Source organism: Panicum hallii, chromosome 2, assembly GCF_002211085.1.
Source record: "Panicum hallii strain FIL2 chromosome 2, PHallii_v3.1, whole genome shotgun sequence".
NCBI classification, from domain to species: Eukaryota; Viridiplantae; Streptophyta; class Magnoliopsida; order Poales; family Poaceae; genus Panicum; species Panicum hallii.
In genome coordinates this window covers 47,602,723-47,622,686 of record NC_038043.1, presented here as the reverse complement: position 1 = coordinate 47,622,686, position 19,964 = coordinate 47,602,723, and the positions used below count along the sequence as shown (strand labels likewise).

At 45.0% G+C, this 19,964-nt stretch overlaps 4 protein-coding genes across 7 annotated transcripts; 2 read left to right on the top strand and 2 right to left on the bottom strand.

The window, feature by feature from the left end:
- Window positions 1–581: 581 nt before the first annotated feature.
- LOC112879633 lies at window positions 582–1,236 on the top strand. The gene has a single exon (XM_025943976.1). The coding sequence runs from the start codon at window positions 591–593 to the stop codon at window positions 939–941; it is 351 nt and encodes a 116-aa protein (XP_025799761.1). The 5' UTR covers window positions 582–590; the 3' UTR covers window positions 942–1,236.
- Window positions 1,237–1,608: 372 nt separating this feature from the next.
- LOC112881993 (inositol-tetrakisphosphate 1-kinase 6) lies at window positions 1,609–14,586 on the top strand. The gene is given in 17 exon segments (XM_025946934.1): window positions 1,609–1,932; window positions 2,453–2,488; window positions 3,069–3,264; window positions 3,433–3,521; window positions 3,610–3,681; window positions 3,769–3,971; window positions 4,505–4,658; window positions 4,753–4,866; window positions 5,069–5,131; window positions 5,237–5,373; window positions 5,474–5,621; window positions 5,767–5,901; window positions 12,498–12,550; window positions 12,643–12,842; window positions 13,132–13,210; window positions 13,299–13,413; window positions 13,714–14,586. Coding segments are annotated over 17 exon segments (2,565 nt in total). The 5' UTR covers window positions 1,609–1,791; the 3' UTR covers window positions 14,344–14,586.
- On the bottom strand, window positions 8,210–10,152 carry LOC112881992 (L10-interacting MYB domain-containing protein-like). Of its 2 annotated transcripts, XM_025946932.1 has the most exons (3): window positions 9,290–10,152; window positions 8,877–9,206; window positions 8,210–8,797 (listed from the first exon to the last, which is right to left on the bottom strand). In XM_025946932.1, the coding sequence occupies exons 2-3, from the start codon at window positions 9,204–9,206 to the stop codon at window positions 8,234–8,236; spliced, it is 894 nt and encodes a 297-aa protein (XP_025802717.1). In that variant the 5' UTR covers window positions 9,290–10,152; the 3' UTR covers window positions 8,210–8,233. The 2 variants fall into 2 exon arrangements, with proteins under 2 accessions (XP_025802717.1, XP_025802718.1); XM_025946933.1 differs by lacking the exon at window positions 9,290–10,152 and having other exon boundaries at window positions 8,877–9,269.
- Window positions 14,587–15,665: 1,079 nt separating the features above from the next.
- LOC112880348 (ankyrin repeat-containing protein At5g02620-like) lies at window positions 15,666–19,695 on the bottom strand. Of its 3 annotated transcripts, none has more exons than XM_025944920.1 (4): window positions 19,375–19,695; window positions 18,376–19,224; window positions 17,188–17,618; window positions 15,666–16,814 (listed from the first exon to the last, which is right to left on the bottom strand). In XM_025944920.1, exons 2-4 carry the CDS (start codon window positions 18,782–18,784, stop codon window positions 15,945–15,947), a joined length of 1,710 nt encoding a protein of 569 aa, XP_025800705.1. In that variant the 5' UTR covers window positions 18,785–19,224; window positions 19,375–19,695; the 3' UTR covers window positions 15,666–15,944. The 3 variants fall into 3 exon arrangements, with proteins under 3 accessions (XP_025800705.1, XP_025800707.1, XP_025800706.1); XM_025944922.1 differs by having other exon boundaries at window positions 17,188–17,597; XM_025944921.1 differs by lacking the exon at window positions 19,375–19,695 and adding an exon at window positions 19,341–19,369.
- Window positions 19,696–19,964: the final 269 nt, after the last annotated feature.

Here is a 19,964-nt window from a genome sequence, read left to right as displayed (position 1 = left end):
CACGAACTACAGTGGTAGCGTCTGAATAAAATTTTATACACGTATATTGCCGACTAACTCACCTTCTGAACATCTGAGGAAGCATACGCACGAGCAGAATCGCGTAGGGTGAACGTGGAAGGCTCAGCTGTAATCAGTTGGAATTGGCCGTTGGGTAAAGACATGTTCATCACTACCGAGATGGTTGCAGGTGCATGTGAAGCCTCTGTTTCAGTTTTCCTTTTCCCTTTTCTCAATTAGCTGTCGTAGATCCGACTGCAGATGCAGTCATATGACCATATCTCAATGGTACTCAGCCAAGCAATATAAAATCCCAGAGATGCCACAGTTACATGCTCAATCAGCGGCTACCGGGAAGTCAATGCAAACTCTGACATCATGCGTGATCTGGTGCCGGTTTCCTATATAAGAATCTTTGCAAGGCCACTCATTTCCTTTCATCCCCACATCAAGCCAGCAAGAATCGAGCCATCTACCGAACCTCATGTTGGTTCTGCGTCAAGAAGAGTAGAAGATCTCTTGCTCGCTCTGTTGCTCGAAGAAAATCTCCAGCATCTCTGCTGCTCCGGGTCGGGGCAGATCATTGCAACATGAGCATGGAGGGGATTATCCCGTTCGTCTGCGGCGCGATCAAGAGGCGGAGGCTGGTGAAAAAGGCGTCGGACTACGAGCGCCTCTCCTCCGCCGGCGCTCCTCCGACGTGGGGGCAGCAGGAGCGCTTCACCTGCGGCGCCTACCGTTCTCGGAGTCAGAGCTGCCGGTTGGCCGCGGATTCGCCGGCCGGCGTGCTCGGTTTCTCCGGCGACGAGGGTGACGGGGCACTGCCTGAGGGCATCCGGGACGAGCCGCTTCCGCCGGCGGTCGACGACGGGTGGCGCGGCCTGTCCAGGTCCCGGAGGTTCAGCAGCATGCGCCTGTTTGCGTGCGTCAGTGGCGCGTAGGAGCATGGTGGTGGGTTTGTGACGCGAGCACATCCTGTACAGAGAATATCGACGGCCGAGTAAAAATGGCGAGTGAGACGCAGTAGTTGCTGCGAAGCACAATGCAGGAAGTGATCTTAGCTTTTCTCTGATGGAAAGATGAAATACTGTACTAACATGGCTGACTGCATTTTGAGTTTTTGAACATAACTGAACTTGTTGCATTACCATGGCACAAACCAGTGGACTTTTCTATAGGCGCAAAACAGTTTCTGTATTCAAGAGAACAAATTTAATTTTTTTTTCCTAAAGACAACGAATCTGATTCCCTGCCAGTTGAAACCTAACCTGATTTCCTTTTAGGCCTTGTTTAGATTGCAAGTTTGTATAACAGTTGTAACTTTTTGCTACTGTAGCACTTTCGTTTGTATTTGATAAATTTTATCTAATTATGGACTAACTAGGCTTAAAAGATTCGTCTCGTGATGTACAATTAAACTGTGCAATTAGTTATTTTTTTTACATACATTTACTGCTCCATGCATGTGTCCCAAAATTGATGTGATGGAGAGAGAGTGTAAAAATTTGGAATTTGGAAGCGATCTAAACGGGGCCTTAGTTTGCTGCGAAGAAAAGGAGAATAATAACAAGTGTGTTCTGACTTCTGACCGGCTGCTGCGCCGCACATCTGTTCGCCTTCCTCCCGCCAGGTGCCATCCATGCGCCTGTGGGGCCCACCCGTGGCACCGACACCTGGGCCCGCTGCTCAGGAGCTTCCCCTTTCCCATGCCCGGCTCCAGGTCCAGTCCCCCCAAGTGCCAACGCCGAGCACAAACCGAGCCTAGCCGTTGGCATCTCCCTCCCCGAAGCCATGGCCATGGGGCGGCCCGTACGGCTTGTGCTGGATGCCTCCCTCCTCCTCGAGCCCTCCGCCACCGGGGAGGCGGCGGCGGCGCTGCGGCCCGGGGTGGAGGCGCTTCTGCGGCGATTGCGCTACTCCAATCTGACAGTGGTATGACCGGATGAGTGACTTGATTCATGATCTGCCGTACTGTTCGAGGAAATCCTCTCGCTGATAGGTTGTCCCAGGAAGTTGGCTAAAGGCGCAATCTTTTCCATTTTTTTCCTGTTCGCTGATGTCATATGCCAAATGTTTCCTATAATCTACTAGTATTAGTTTCCCTTGATATCTGGCTTCCATTTAGGGGAGTAAAACTTCTTGCGATTGATGGAATGTTGGTTACTGTGTTCAAGTTTAGCCCAACTGTTCAAATACTTGCTGTCGGTGGATCATTGCAGTTAAGAAGAGTTCATAAACTGATCGAGCGATGGGCAATAGGGCAGACTAGTTTTACATCTAAACGTGGTAGTTTTAACACTATCCCTTGAGATATTCATATAATGAGCACACGTTCCTTGCACATTTAGTATGACTTTTTTTTGTTGCTTATATCATTGTAATGTGATTGCAGTGCGCTATCAACATGTGGAATGAATATATAGCTGATGGTATCCTCCTTATCTTTTTTCAGGCAATCTGCTATGTGGAGAGCATGTCGACTAATGAGGTGCTCTATTACATCCCTTTGAAGCTGTCTCCTCACAAGTTCATATCAATACCTCTTGCAACATCTAAGGGGCACTTTAGCTTGCTGTGCTTCAAAGAATGGCACTAATAAGAATGAAAAAGCAATCAGTTCTTCTGGAAAGACAGTTTATTCCTGGTGATCTAGAGCCTAGGGGCAAATTCCTGTTAGATTTCTTATAACTGACACATACTTCAATAAGCTTTACACATGGTCCCATGTCTCTAGCATATGTCCTATAAAACCAAGCGGATGATAAATCATGTCAAGTTCTTCATAAAATGCCCAAATAGAATTCAATCTTCAACTGATCATTTACGATTATCATTATTAATGTTGGAAGCAATGGGTATTCTTTGGCATTGCTTTTGAATTTTTGACAGTTATGACATGCATTGGCTAGTTGCTTCAGTAGAAAGATTTCTGAACTGTCAAAATGTCCATGCTAACTAGAAGATTCAATACTAGTGCTCTAATATTTAGCAAATGTGATTTTCTGAAAATGACATGACAGATCAAAAGAAAATTATGCTTACACATTCCCCCTATTTCCTTCTATTAGTCAGGCTTTCTTGAAAAGGTCGCAAGTTCACACTCCTTTGGATATATGCCACTTCTTGCAAAAAGTGGGAATTGTTCTCCAAACGAATCAATATTGGAATGGAGTCGAACAAGTTCTTGTTTTTATGTCACTTCAAGAGCTGACAAAGGTTTAATTTCTGAGCTTCAGAATCACAACTGGAGAGTTGTTTCTGTAGGTAAGCATATGCTGGAACTGAAAAGCCAGGTTTTATTTTCATGCTGTTTGAGTAGCATGTTGTATTAGTATTTTGCTCAGGATATGTATGCAGTGATGTGTTGTATTATATATTGAACGATTTTTCCTAGTGAGGGTTGATGGGAACTGATATTCTTCTCTGGTCCAGGTAAAGAATACAACATAGAGGTTCCTGGGGTTTTAAATGTTGGAATGCTTCAGGAGTTGCTTCTCACTTTGGCTACTTTAATAAAAAGGGTAAATTTGTCTTTGCCATCTACTTATACACATTTTCTGAAGCCAGAGAGTGCTTTTAATTTGAAACGTGTCCATTTCTTTGAATTAGGAAATAGGTGGCTCTTCTGTTCTGGTGATTGGATATGTAATGAAACAATCCCGCGAGGAGGACTTTGCAAGGGCAAGTGTCTACAGTTTGTTATTGAATATTAACAACTAAGTGTTGTATATCATCTAGAACATCATGCTCTTTTCATCTTGCTTACAGAGAGGAGCATTTCCCATATATCCTAGTAAGGATGGTCTTATCTTTGTTCCTCTCTCATTCGAACTTCCTTTAAGTTCACAACTGCAAGAAGTTGATATGGTCCTCCACAAAATAACTGATGAGATTGTCAAGATTGATCCAAACTGCTCCATTGATTTTCCAAAAGGCATTTTATTTTCTGCAGGAATGTCTGAAATTATAAGGTAAATCACTAGGCCCTACCTAGATTTGAATGAAGTATTCGTGGGTGTGCATGTGAATATTTTCTAATGCTTACCGTAGTAATTATGATATGGCAACGGTTGTTTGAAATAATGTATAATGCTGTTACCCTATTACTTCTACATAATTTCTGGTGAGCCACCTTTAGCCTACCAACTTTCTGTAATCAACAGATTGATTTGACTATCAGAGGTAGTCAGCTTTCTGAAATTGTTTTCCAGAACACTGTTAAATCCCAACCCATCAGAGTACTGCAAAGAAGCTTGAACTCCATAGCCCAACTGTTTGTGCACTGACCAATCTGGAGTGGTTTTTGCCTTGCCTTGTTATATAACTTGTTGTTTCCAAACATACAAGGAGAAACATATGAGGCAAAATGGAGTTTAACTGTGAACAATCCTCTATGATGTTAGTTCTGTACATGAGCCTAGAAAAGTGAAGATTTGTGCATTAATATTTCCTGCTACGAAAAACTTCATTATTCTGTCTCATTATATCCCTCTGTGTTGAGCAGGTTTGTGGAAGAGCGCCCTGATTTTTGCATCATCGATCCATTTAAAAATATTTACCCGTTGCTTGATCGTCTTCAAATCCAAAATATCCTAGTCCGATTAAAAGAACTTGGCACTGAAGGAAAGCCAAAACTTCGAGCACCATATTCTTTGAAGGTCGTTTTAACATGGTTACCGTTTTAAGTTATTGGCCCCTATTTTGAATGTTTAGTGCTATCATTTGCCTGACTAGCCATTTTTTTTGAAACAGGTTGATAACTTTCATGATGGTGAATTAGATAAGCATCTAACAGAAGCTAATTTGTCCTTCCCACTCATTGTGAAACCACAAGTAGCTTGCGGAGTTGCTGATGCCCACAATATGGTTTGCTTTTTGTCATTTTATTTCTATTCTTTTACATTTTGGACCATATATGAAGTCATTTTTCTAAATCATCACCTCTTATCACCAGTTCCATGAAGAAAATTAAGTATTCACATGTGCCACCACATTAATTCCAACCTTCTAAATTCAGAGTTTTCCTTTACTTCTCGCACTGCTGAATCACAGTTTTTGCTGTGTGCAGGCATTAGTTTTTCAAATTGAAGAACTTAGCAACCTTGGTGTGCCTCTTCCTGCGGTGCTACAGGTACGAGTTTAACATTGCTCCTTTTCTTGAATTTCCTTCCTTCTGTTTAAGGCTTTCTTTGGCGATGCAGCTTTCAGTAAGTGACCCGCTCAAGAACATTTTCAGGAATATGTTGATCATGGATCCAAGATTTTTAAATTTTATGTAATTGGAGACAAAGTTTTCCACGCGGTTAGGAATTCAATGCCTAATGCAAGCTTTCTGAAGTCATCATCAGGAGGAGAACCTCTTACATTTAATAGGTACCCTTTAAACATTGCACATATAATTGGTGGATTGCTTCATTATCAGTCACTGTTCCGAGCCTGACACTGAACTATGCTTCGATTTGGCTTCTGCCAGTTTGAAGACTCTTCCGGTGGCTACTAAGGAGCAGCAACTGCAAACGAGGGTGCAAGACAGCAAATCAGTGGATGCTGATTTAGTAGAAGAGGCTGCAAAATTTCTGAAGGGATTGCTTGGACTAACGATTTTTGGATTCGATGTCGTTGTAAGTATCCTCTGGCCCTTTGTTGTACAGTACAGCTACAAACCATTATGGTTCCTGGTACTCTAATTAGAATCTGTAAAGTTGGATATCTGAAAGTTGCATTGTATCAAGATACCGGTTAAGTGAGTGTTCTTTGGCTGTGAAGGTTCAGGAGGGCACTGGAGACCATGTCATAGTGGACCTAAACTATCTCCCATCCTTCAAAGAAGTTCCTGATTCTGAGGCGGTGCCTGCATTCTGGGATGGAATCAGGCAGACATACGAGTTGAAGAGAGCGAAGGTGCAAACTTAGTTCAAGGCATCCCAATGATTGAATCTGCTAAGAGCCAAAGGTTGCAACCTTGCAGGAGAGTTTGTGAATTGCACTGTCGCAGGCAGAGGTGTTCACTGAATGTAATGATTCTAGAGCAAACACGAAGTAGTTATGTTCAGCTCCACTTGTGGGCAAGTGGGAATAAGTGAAGATGGATAGCTTAATAATGAACAAACTAAACTATGTTATGCTAATCTCTTCCTTTCTTCATGTCATCTAGATGTCAATCCGAGCAACCTTTGTGGGCACACAGCGGCAATTAGAAATAGGACGGTGATATGCGTACTGCTGCTGCGCGTATGGTGTCGTTTTCTCTGCATCTTGATGTGGTTCCACCATCTGATTTGCTAGCGTGTTCAGCAGATGATTCTCCATGTGACTCAAATTGAGGTGCACAAAATGTTCCTGAACTTCTTTGTTGAGAGAAATCTGAAGGTTTCCTTTTGTCGGCTGTGGCTTAGTCGCACCTTATTGTGGATGCGTTTGTGAAGACTTGTTCAGATCTGGAGCGCTGTGAATTGGTCTGAGCAACCTTAAGAATTTTTTGAGTGTCAGCCAAAATCAAAACACAGGGCCTGTTTGGGACAGCTGGAACTTGTTCAGAAGCCAGCTGGTAGCCAGCTGGCCAGAGAAGCAGCTGGTTGAAGAAGCAGCTGGTCACAGAAGTTAGATGTTTGGCAGACTGCTTATTGAATGGGCTGAAACCCTGTTAGAAGTGGGAAATGACTGAAATACTCTCCCTGTTGTCTGAATACATGTATTTAGTATGTATAGATGTATATTTATGTATTTATAATAACAAACTAATAATAAAATAATTAACAACACAAATTAAATAATTATATATTAGATAATTCATGATTGTTACATAAGTTATTTGGGCAAATATTACATATCTAGTAACCTCCCATCAGTGCTTGCGCAATGACATCACGTACATCTTCCATATCTTCTTCATCCACAAATTGACTTGTACTAGCTCCCATGTCCCCATCCTCATCGATATACGTCTCATCTGCTGCCATTCTATCAAAATCCACATCACTCAAATTACTTTCTCTAATAAAGTTATGCAACGCCATACAAGCAATTATGATCATTGTTTGCTTCTCCATTGGGTAGCTTGGCACATTTCAAAGAATGCGCCATTTCATTTTCAAGACTCCAAATGAACGTTCAATAACATTTCTAAGTGATGAGTGAGCATGGTTGAACACCTCTTTCAATCCAATCGGTTGCCCTGCATTTTGAAATTCTAGAATGTGGTACCTTTGACCTTTGTACGGTGCTAGATAACCCTTTCGATTTGGATAACCTGAATCAACAAGATAGAACTTTCCTTGAGGAGGATGTGGAAATTTATCCTTGTACTTGCCATACAAAGTGTCCCTCCATATACGTGTATCATGAGCAGATCCAGACCATCCCGCCACCACAAATGTGAATCTCATGTCAAAATCACAAACAGCCATAACATTTTGACTACAATATCCATGTCTATTCATATGTACTGCCTGCTCTGATGCTGGTACAGTGACTTCAATATGGGTTCCATCTATCGCGCCAATGCAATTTTTGAAATGAGGCCAAGATCTATGCTCTCTAATTTTTGGATGTACCACAGCAAAAGAAGGATCTTTAGGTTTAATGTTATCAGCAGCCAAAATGTGAACACTTTCCAAAACATCATTGAACCTCCTACTAATAGTTTCTAAGGAATGCGTAAAAATATGTTTTGTTTGGCGAACTGACTGAGGGGCACCACACATCCATAGAAACATGCCAAGAGCTTCTATTGAGCACATCTCATCCGAAGATGCTAAGCCATAATTATTCACCAAGACCTCATGCAAGCTGAAGAATACTGACCTTCTCATTCTAAACATGTCGTAGCAACTTTCTAGATCACTTAGCTGCCTTTGAACCCACTGAAAACCTGTCTCCTTCGGCACTTTCCTTGGCTTCTTTGCAGATGAAGGTATCCCACAATCAACCATTGCATAAGCTGCAATTGCAGCAGCTTCATACATCCAACCACTTGATTCACTTGAATTACTTGCTATCCCAGTTTCATTAGAGTCGCTTGAAGTGAATGCCATCTGTATAAATGAGCAGCACCTCAGCACTAGAAAATATTTAATAATAACACACAGATTTCAGAACTGATTACAACCATACAAGATATTTCATATCAGCCATAAATTATTGATATCAGGTTCAACATTCAAAACCAAGTTCATCATGCAACAAGATAAAATCAAAGTACAATACTAATGGTACAATGCAAAGCTAGTATTGTCTAGCGTGTCTTCCTCTCCTCCCAAGTTCTCTTCAGCCATGCAAGCTTCCCAGCTGGGGTCTTAAGAGTGGAAAACACATCACGGTACTCCTTCTTGACGAGGAGTTGTGTGGCATAGAAATGTTCATCACTTCCTTCACATGCTCCAGCCTCAATAACTGATTCCAACATTTCTGCTATCTCTTGTCTAACATAATCATTAGGAGATGAAGTTGCGGAAGTCTTGCTTGAACTAGCTTTTTCCACAAATGAATCCACAAACCGTTTGAACTGCAAATCTCTAAAATTCTTCTTTGTTTTCTTCATTGGGGATTTGTGAGCAGCACCTCTTTTCTTAGCATTTGCTCCTGGTGGGGAAAATGGAAGCACCTCCTCAACCTCATCGTCAGTACCATCTGATCTCTCATTTGCTCCTGATGTTCCCTCCTTTGCTCCTGCTGTTCCTTCCTTTGCTCCTGGAATAGCAGCATATACATTAGTGCAAGACGCACCACTAAACATTATTTCAAGATCTTCTTCATTCTCCAATGGAGCAAGTCTAAATTTTTTGCATGCGGGCATGGCCTGAAACACAATTAGTTCTAATAGTTAAAATCAAGCCATGGAAATATAATATAACAGAACCTAGCACAACATTGCATACCTCTATTTTTTCTTTCCACCATTCAGCATCAGCTGCAATAGAACCAGTCCTTGGATCTCTCCCTAAACCAGATGCGGCCAGGAGTAGTGTCTTCCATGTTGTATAGTCATTTTTCAGTGCATCCCAACGATTTTTCATTTGAGAACGGTTGTAATTTCTACCAGTCCGTTCATTAAACTGGGCAATAAGATTGGCATACCCTTTGTTGTTCAAACAACCTTGTGGTCTATTATTTGCCAACACTTGTTCCACACATATCTCATTAAAAATTTTAGCAGCAGTTGGATCCCATTGTGCATTTGGTTTCCTGCTCTTTGATGTGTTCTCCATCTATGCAAGTGACTAAATTACAGCTACTCTAATTGTTTAAATTAGCACAAAATAGATCACAGAAACTAGTTGCGTTGCCTTACCTTACTGGTGTCGATCTTGAAGAAGTGGCAGCAGGGGCGGGGCGGGGCGGTCCTGGCCTACCTTCAAAGAAAGGTACAATAATTCCTGCAACTCAGTACCTGCAAAACATCGAATGGTGAGATCTTTGCTCAGCAATGATGTCCCTAGAACAATACTAGGGTTTTTTAAGCCTCGAACTTAGATGTCCATGCATAAAATCCTTGGAATAGCAGGCATCACAAGCCAAAGCCTACAAAGAAATGAGCTGTCGCAAGCTCTTCTTGCATCTAGCCAAAGGCTCAGGTCACACTCCAAGCAACTTGTGAGAAAGATATACAGATGTATATATTCATGCAAAGGAACATTGATCATCTCTGGGTGATGACTTCATTTCAGAGACAACAATGGGGGGATACACATACTCCATAAACAAAGCCATGAGAGGCCACCGATGTGCAGGCAACTTCTGTTAGTGGTTCCCACAAATGTGTGCCCAACCAAACCAAACACCTCTCACCACTGCACAAAGGAGCCATTGGCCTCTTGCCTTGCCTTGTTTATTTCGACAGAGCTATGTTGTAGCATGTTTATTTCAAGCAAGCAATGATAATCAGATTCTTTCAAAGCTGTTGCAATTAGGGGGTCATGTTTATTTCAAGCAAGCAATGATAATCAGATTCTTTCAAATCTGTAACCCTAGTGCATTATTTGCACTATCATGTTTAGTATGAATTATATTTGCGAATTAACTTTCATGGATTAAATCTCACGTCCGTTGTTTCCCCTCATTTAAATCTCTCAATGTAAACCAACCTTTCTTCAGCTACCAGGCAGATCCAGAGAGGCGCGGAGACCAATCTGCGCGTAGAGGGGAGGGAGTTCACCTGGAGGCCGGAGGAGCGGAGGGCGGCGGAGGCCGCAGCGGGGCGGCGCGGGCCCGGGGCGGCGCGGCGGAGGCCGCGACGGGGCGGGGCGGCGCGGGCCCGGGGCAGGGCGGCGGAGGCCGCGGCGGGGCGGGCCCGGGGCGGGGCGGCGGAGGCCGCGGCGGGGCGGGGCGGCGCGGGCCCGGGGCGGCGCGGCGGAGGCCGCGGCGGGGCGGGGCGGCGCGGGCCCGGGGCGGGGCGGCGGAGGCCGCGGCGGGGCGGGGCGGCGCGGGCCCGGGGCGGGGCGGCGGAGGCCGCGGCGGGGCGGGGCGGGGCGGCGCGGGCCCGGGGCGGCGCGGCGGAGGCCGCGGCGGGGCGGCGCGGCGCGGGCCCGGGGCGGCGCGACGGAGGCCGCGACGGGGCGGGGCGGCGCGGCCGCGGCCCTGGCCGGCGCGGCGCGGCCGCGGGCGAGGCGGGCTTGGTGGAGCAGGGGGCGGGGAGAGCAGAGAGGGGGGCGCAGGAGGGAGGAACGGGATGAGAGAGGGGCGCAGCGCCGTGGGGAGTCGGGAGAGCGGCGCTGAGACCGCATAAGCGGTGGGAAGCGGGTTGGCGTCAGCTTTTTCTCTACGCTGTTTTTACGAAGGGCAGAGCAGCGCTGGTTTGGGAAGCGCGGAACGAAGCGTACCGTTTGGCTGTCTACGCGCTTAGAGATGATGAAACGCTGGTTGAGAAGCTGCGCCAAACACCCACACAGACGAGAGGAATTTGCCGATCCACAGACGATGTTCACTGTCCATGCCAGTCCTACAGAATCCCTTCATTGGCAAGGTGACAAGTCCACCGTCGCCGGCAGGGTAGAGGCCAGCTCGGCAGCTCGTTACAAAATGTTCATCGGCGAGGTGACAAAGTCCACCGTCGCCGGCAGAGTAGAGATCAGAGCTCGTTACAAAATGGTGGCCGGCTGGTGCGACCGCAGGGAGCACAACGAAACTTCCCTCCGGAAGACGAGATACCTACCTGGTCCATTCGCCGCCCGTGGTCGGAGAGCTCGGATGCATTTGTGATCTCCACGTCCTGCGAACCCATCAGCCATCTCGGAGATGGAGGATTGGAGGTCAAGTACCCAAGTGAGGCCACGATTTACAGTGATGTACGTACGTCACCACCGCGGATGGCATGTCGTATCTTCTCGCCGGACGAGGGGCTGCCCACCGGCAACCTCGCGCTTCCGCCGCCGCTGGCCGGAGCACTCGGCCGCCTCCGGAACCAGGGACGTTAGCTGTGAAGGGATACAAAACTAAAGGCGCATTTCGTAAAATTCCCTCGGCGCCTTCTTTTGACGTCCTAGATCTTGGCCGCAGGAGTTTGATCGGACGGTCAAGGTGGGCCCAAGTTTAGATCGCGATTAAACCAGGGGTGAAAATAACAGAAAACGTGTTTGAAGCCCTTTTTCGTAAAATCTCTCGGCCGCCTAGGTACCAACTACCTATATGAACCGCACATTTGGGATCCAACGGACAATCCGGACCCAGAATTGGATCGCGACTATTAATCGCGATCCAAATCAGGGACGTAAATAAAACGAAATTTACCGTATAGGGGCTATTATGTAAAACTTCCCTGGAGTCAATTCTGGCCAGCGACGGTTGACCGTACCGGCGCCCGTGAGGCCGTGACCCTTCGTGGCGTGCCGCCCTCTCCCTTTCCCCTCTTCCCGGCGCGTGCCCCTGACGCCGGAAGGCTGCCGGAGAAGGCGATTCCCCTGTGGGAGAAGGAAGAGCTGGGTCCTTGAGCGTGTGTGGACGGATGCAGCACATTGGCATCAGGGCGTCAGGCTTCCTGACGGTTTTGGGCGCAAGCGCGATCCGGGACATCGATGGGCCATTCGTGGAGGAGCTAAAGAAGTTGAAATCTATTATCTGGGAGATGCAGGGGCAAGCTGTCGTGGTGGGCACCGTGGACACCTGTTAGACACCGGCCGAGATGAAGGCGCGAGTGGACCGGGACTGGAGAAGCTGCACGGCCACCGTCTCGGCTCACAGCTGAAGGTCAACCCTACCAAGAAGGGAAGGCGTCAAGGAGAGAAGAGAATCAGAGGTGAAGAACCTTCCAGCTCCTGTTCAATTGATGCCATGGTTCTGATTTCTGAATCTGACGCAACATGCGCTCTACTAAAACGCCATATGGAAAAAGGCAAGAGATGGATGACATTCAGGCTAAGGCCAAAACTGAAGAAAACTCGTTCGTGCCATATGGAGGCCAAGGAGAAAGGAACATCGCACCATATGAATCGTCGACGCTGACAATGTCCATTCGGTTGCATATGCCTGTCCCTTTCACCAACACATCTCTTACATTTGTACACATCGTGTGGAGCTCCAAGGATGGTTTCAGCATTGCCGGCACGATTTGGTCCTTAAGAGTATTTCGGCAACCTCATTCCAAGATGGTGATATATGCACTTGCTCTCCCAGCGTCTCTCAGAGCCTTTGTGGATTGTTGTTCAGGCCTTGTGATTAACGATCTGCGCCCCTGAAGATGGATCGCGTGAAGAGATTCACTGGCATGGCAAAGGGCGTGTCTGCGGTCCCAGTTCGGAGAGATGAAGATGAGAGCTTGGTTCTGTTTGGGGAGCTGTACAGGCATGAGAAAGAGAGGGATGTGAACCTCCTTGAACCAATGTTCTCAGTGGAGTTTGAAGCTGTTCAAGGTGAGGGTTTACTCTTTCTAGTCGTTCACGGATTCACCTGTTCATGCTGGTACTAAATGACAGCCATTTTTCCTGTGTTGTCATTTAAAAGGCTGAAGCATCAGAAGATGGATGCATAACCATGTCATTTACTAAGAAATTTTTTTGATTGAGGTGTATCCCTTTTCTCTAAAAAAAATTGATTGAGCGCTTTGGAACATTCTTAAAAGCGTCAAGAAACTATGCAACTAATTAGCTTTTCAGAACAGACGCTCTGATGAGGGTGCGTTGCTTCTTTGACTGAATATAGGAGATGGTCGCATGTTTAAGCTTCCTTCAGGAAAGAGGGATTACCTCCTGCCAGATGGTGAAAAGCATGACTACGATTGGTAAATACATAGAGATCCCTAATTTTTAATGATATCCATATGCATCCATCTTTTTATCTCCGTTGTCAAACATAGCAGTTCATTTCAGGCTCAAGACTCCTCCAGCTACACCACTATTTCCATCCCTTGAGATGGAGGCCAACTCCTCCCAGATGATTTTTCAGAAGGAGCTGCCTATCCTTCAGCCAGTCAGAACTTCAAGGGTATGATGAATGTTGCATTTGTACCTTTCCCTTTACATGTCAATGACGATGTAGTTCAACTGTCACCAAGCTGAACTACTCAATCAAACATTCCACTATAATTACCTAATCTTTTGAGAAGCTCATGCATTAACATGTTCAGCAAATATCCGTTCTAATACAGCGTTTTCTCCAATCATATCCATGCCAAAAAGGGAAACATTTGATATTTTCAGTACAATTTCTTTTTGTAAAAAGGGCAACAAAAATGTTGAGTTCCTTTTCCCCTGATCTTACTGTGATATTATGAAACTTGTACAGTTCTCAAGCAAGCCTGATGCTACAAGTGCATCAACATCGTCTGGATCGCCTACCTCCAGCTCCACCAAGTCTGTAACTCCAACAGCAAGGCCCAGCTCTTCATCATCAAAGAAAAACCTCAACAGAGGAGCTGCTGCACCATCTAAAGAGCAGGATTCAGCTTACAGAATAGATAAGAGGTCCAGCTATACACCTCTGACGAATAGGCAGCACAATTCAATTCCTGCAGCTCCAAGTACTACTACTGCTACTACAGCCACCAAAGCATCCAAGAAAACTTCAGGCGGCAAATCTCAACCATCAAAAGCAGCCAAGAATGATGCCAGACCGGACAAAGCATCGAAGAACGTTACAGCAATCACAACAAAACCTCGGTCGAATGATTCTTCAGTTGGTGCAAAGGATAAGAAGGTTAATGCTGGCACCGCCAGGAGACTATCAGGCCCATCCGCTGCAAACCCGGACAATGTGCAGGCTACAGCAGCACTGAAAGGGAGGAGCAGAGCTGCCACCGGCTCTGTGCCTGCTACCCGTAAGGATGGCGGTGCCACTGATGCGGTACTGAAGGGAAGGGGGAGAGCAGGAGAGAAGGAGCAGAGGCCAAAGCTTGGAAGCCTTGCAAAGAAGTGAGGACAGTGGTTTCAGAAGTGAGGACAGTGGTTTCAGCTGATAAGAGTAGAATGGTTATTCTTGTTTCAGGATGGGATGCAGAGAGGGTAACATCCATTCCACCCAATATATGCAAATACACTTGTTGGAATGAACTTGAAGTTATTTACATTATTTCGTTATTTATGAAATACATGTAACTCAAAAGTTCTTCACTGTTCATGTTCTTGTGATTGTGATATACAGTGTTCACCATTGGTTAAATCCCTCAGTTTTCAGAAAAAGATTCACCATGTGTTAAATGCATAATCGCAAGTTGAGAACCATATATATTGTCACACAAAATGTTTCGGCACCCAAGAAGTTAATTTGTTCGCGCATTAGTAAATGCAACTCCTAATATGCAAGGAGTTGAATATTAGAAGCAGTTGGTTTAGAGTCCACAGAATAGGCCCTAGAACCTTTAGTGTAAAAGAAGATAGCAACTTGTGCACCACTCTCCTCTTACCCTACGCAAATTCTTCCGGTTGTCAACCCATGGTTTCGTCTGCATCTTAAGTCGGGACTTCACTTTCCATAGAAGTTTCTGAATTTCGGCCTTGTCAGTATCTTCATGTAACAGAAGCACGAAGATTGACTACTAACCTGGTGGTGGAAGTGGAACACCGGAGACAGTTACACGAGTCAGGAACGTTGAACCATGGAACGCAATGCTATCCACAAAGATGTTCTCCCTCTGTTCTTCGTGACCATCAAGCTGGCGCCTGTTGCTTTGCTGTAAGCGGAATCGTCTGCCGACGTCCGACGTCTGGCTGAAGTGATCAGGTCCAACTGCCAATCCAACAAGTCATCCTGTGCGGGCGCAGTGTTCAGTCACTCTACGTAACTACGGAGGATCAAACAGCCAGGTGAGCTTCAGGCATCTGGACTTGCGGAGTGCCACCGAGAACACGGCGGTTAACAGGCTGGAAACGCAACAGCAAGCTTCATAGATGAAGATGCTGGAGAGCTGACAACGTTCTAAAATATCTGCTTGTTTTCCATGGAAAGAGCGGTAATTTCAACGATTTTCCTGTCATATCTTAATCAAGAAATAAACAGCTCCATAGGAATGTCCATTTGATTTGACAGAACGGCTGCAAATGCCGCATAATCATGACGGTCAACAAAGTTAAAAACAATCAACATATGGCTGTCCAAGTTTTCTCCAGTCCAAGTCCAAAAGGTCATGTGTGAACGTTGTTTTTGGCCTCAGTTTACTGCAGTCTCATGCTGCATGATATGGTCATCTATGGCCGCATAACTTTTGACATAAGGGCAACTTATTTCATACTATTCTACTATACAGATACAATTTCACGGTTTTAATTTCCATTCACAATAATAATAAGCATATAAGATAAACATCTTGCTAGGCAAATAGTCATATTTTGCCTACAAAAAGTGGCTACTCCTATCACCTGGAATTCACCCCTCTGCTCATGGAAGGAGGCTGCGGACTGCAGTTACATACAGGTGCCATGTTCTAGGCCTAAATATAGTTCTAGTCAATCCCACTTAGTGCCATGTCTCTGGCAAATGGGTACATATATACAGACTCGACGACAAGGAAGGACGGCACCCTAAAGGGCATACATCTTCTTATATTCACTGTTCATCAGCTCCGTTTCCGAGTCAATTGATACGGACCACGACTGGCTTGTGGAGGTCCTTCTAATTTTCCTCATGTTCTTCTCCTCCATCCTGTGAGAAACAATGCAATAACACATGGAACCAAGAGTGGCCACCATGATGACAGTGCCAATCGCCATGGTACACCAAGCCAACCACTCGTCATCTCGGCCCACAACAACGTAGGTCAGTGCTATGAAGGCTGCCGAGATGCATAGGCATGCAAGCCACATTAACTTGTTTATCACAAAAACCATCTTCTTCTTCGCCTTCTGCTCGACGACAATTAGAGATGTCTGGACAACGACAACAGCAAGGGAGATGAAGAGAGCCAAGGCGTCAAAGACCAAGAAGATTATAAAAGCTGGATTACTGGCTATAAAAGCTTGCCCCAAGGTCATGTCCGGATCAGATGCGTCTTTCATATCCTCCAGAAAATTACCAGGGAGTTGGAATATGGCTGCAAAGGCGACGGTGGCAATAAGCACTGCAACTACGGTATTGGAGTTGATGGCGTTGTTTAGTCCACCAATGTGGAGCTTTTGAATTCTCTTCTTGATTTTTTGGAATTGCATCTTGGTCTGGCGTGTTTGCTTGATCTGTGATTGAACATCATGTCTGATATCGCTGACAGTCTGCTTGAGCTGCTTTGCTGGATTAGGAGGATTCACTTGCTCTTTTGAAGTTACTCCACCAACCTCTTTAAGGATGTTAATAAGCTCTTCATTACCTTGTTTCTCTGCAATAGCAAAAGCAGTCTCTCCAGCTCTATTAACCGCATTGATTTCAATCCCTTCAACTGATATTAGGGTCTGGACCATCTGTAAGGAACAGACAAGTTTCAGATGCAGTACAAGTTAGTAATTTGTTGTTTGAAATGCTAATTGCATGTTATTATTAAGATCGAGCAATATTCAATCCAAAACTTCTTAGAAATTCTTGCATTTTTTTAAGTTCCAAGGAAGAAAGCATTCCCTTTTTTAGTAGACCCTGAACTTAACTTTTCTTTCATTCCTGGAAAAGATGCAAATTCTCTTAGAATTATTTTAGAAAACATTGGGTACTATAAGTATTAAGCAAACAATATCTCACGAATGCAGATAACTTCATTTTACTACTTGTCCTGAGCAACATAACTTCAACAATAAATAGCCAGGGAAGAAATCAGAAGATTTTCTGAGATAAGCTACTTACAATGGTGTTCCCCTTCCGAGTTGCAACATGCAATGGTCTGTTCCCCTTGCTGTCTTCCACATGGATAACTGAGACATCAGGCTTTAACAACTCGAGCAGAATTTCCGCATTTTGGCCTTTTGAAGCCATGTGTAGCGCTGTCTGTCCCTTCTTATCTGTTCTGAAACCAATCCCTGGATCCTTATTCAACAGTGCAGTGACCACCTCCACATGGCCCATTCTTGCTGCTGAATGCAAAACTGTCTTGCCATTATTTCTTGCAATCCTAGCAAGGCTTGCATCTGTTTCTAGCAAAAGATTAACTATATCAATGTGGCCCTGAGTTGCAGCAGTGTCCAAAGCGGTGGCATTTACAGAATTTGTTGTCATAGCTAATGAGGGAAAGGCTTGCAGCAGTTCCTTCAAGACATCTGCAAGATCAACAAATTGAACTGATATAAATATGTTATTTTTCTCAAAATATGAATAGAAACTTTTTTGGAAAAATAAGATTAAATGAAACATTCTGTGTAATAAAACACTCTTAGTAATAAAACACCGTGAGTAAAACGACAACTTGCATTGCTCTTCACGACAGCATACCAACTCAAATATTTGAAATTACACAGCCTGATTGGTTTGGTTAAGGTTTGTAGCTGAACAAACAAGTAGTAGGAAGCGCTATCCCATCGCTAGATCTAAGTCCAGGTAAATTATATTCCATGCTGAAAGGATTGCTTCTCCGTTGTTCTAGACATACAAAGTTATAAACAATTCTTTAAGCAAGATTGTAGGAAATTGTAACTCATCATAAATCATCAATTTGTCTGCAAAACCAAGAAAGACAGACATGGTAGGTTGGAACCTAGAATAAATCAGCCAAGTAAATTTATCAGCCATTTTGTTGCAGAAGGCAGTTAGCATGGAAATGATTTAGTACTCCAAGTTGTTGAGAAATAAATTAGGGAAAATGTCCCTTCATGATCATAGAGATTTGCAGAAGTCAATGAGATACAAGTCAATTTTTATAATATACCAGCTGCAAGCACTAATGAACCAATATATGAAAGATCAGATAGAACTGCCTGTATAAGCCAGTGAATCAAGATATTAAAGAATTCCAATTCAGACTAGCCATATCCTCAACTAATTGATTTTCAGGTAGAATTCATTGGGACCAAATTCAATGATGGAGGAAAGAGAACTAACCCAGATGGCCCTGTTTTGCTGCAATATGGAATGCATCGAAGCTGTTGCTGGCCTTGAGCCCTGCTGACTGCACGTCAGAAGCCTTCAAAATCTCACACACAACCTCGACATGCCCCTTTTCACAGGACACATACAGCGCAGTCTCACCATCCTGATTCTGGCGGGCAGCTAACTCCACCACAAGCTCTGGATCGCACTCTGCAAGGATCTTCTGGACATGGGCAACACTGCCAGCCCTCGCCGCAAGGTGGAGTGCGGTGTCACCCCGCTTCCCAGGGCTGTCCTTGTTCCTTTTGAAGCTCTGCTGTTTCTCCATGGACAAGAACTTAAAGCTTCTCTGCTTCTCTATCCCCCGGAAGCTCTTCAGTTTTTCTAGCGGGCCATGTCGCGTGCTGGATTGCTTCTCCATGTCCCAGGATCAAATGGTCCTTACTTGTTCACTCTTATGGTATTGTGACGAATCCCAAAATTGGGAGGCCTTGTTCTTGCTTAATCCAATAAACCCCTCTATCTGTGCACTTCGGCAAATACGGCTCAGTGATTGAAAAATATCAGGCCTCTAGATCACAAGAAGAAGGACAAAAGTTTAGCAAGTCCTTGAAGAATCCAACAAGCCCCTCTACTGTCTCCTCATCAACTGCAGTATCTCCCTTAGCTTCGGCCCACATGAACACCACTCTAGCTGCTTGACAGATAGACTAGAGATCGTCCCTCCCCAAATTCTTCCATACAGGTCTCCTACAGGGCGGCTAAGAGGCCCATACGCAGAAGACGCTTGCAGATTTTGGACTCGAGACCTCTCACCCACCCTTCAAAGGCGCCAAAGGATGAGCCAAATATCACCTCAAACTGCAGAAAGGATCAGCAGAATTAGCACATACTAACGCCTTCCACACATATGATCCTAACGAAGAACAGCAAATCGAACGAACAATAAATTTCTAAGGAAAATGGGGGAAACACACTTATCCCCAAGAAGGAAGATAGAGAGTTCCTCACCACGAGAAAACAGACACCAGACGAGAAGCCAAGGGGGGGGTGCCCGCAGCGTAAGAATCAGAAGAACAAGTGGTCCCAGGGCCAAAAAATCGCATCTTTCTAGCACCCAGCCAAGGGGGAAAAGAACGCGGTGTGAGGCAGCGAGCTAGTGGGTATCTTGGAAGTTGGGCGCCTCCGAAGTTTTCCTCCGGCGGTCCCTCTCCTCGACCTGGAAGCTCACTTAATTAGGTTGGAGTGCTCCACCACCCCCTGGCCTGCTTATCATCGAGGACGACGACTGCTAGAGGAAGTGAGCACACGTTTGGTAGTCTTCTTCGGCTCTTAGATTTTTCTATTTTCACCCGTGGGGGAATAATTCTGCGACTTTGCTGCCTTCCTTTTTGCGTTAAAAAATCCATCCTTATGCGGCATATTTTAATCGTTTGCCTTTTTTTTATACTTACGTTTCCCGTCAAAACAATGAGGCCCATTTTTTACATTAAAGAAAAGTGAACTAATTTATATGGCTAAAATCGATAACCAATTCTTTTTGCATGCCGTTCGGAAATGAAATCCCTCCGCCAAACATTGACGGTACTGGTTTTTTACCT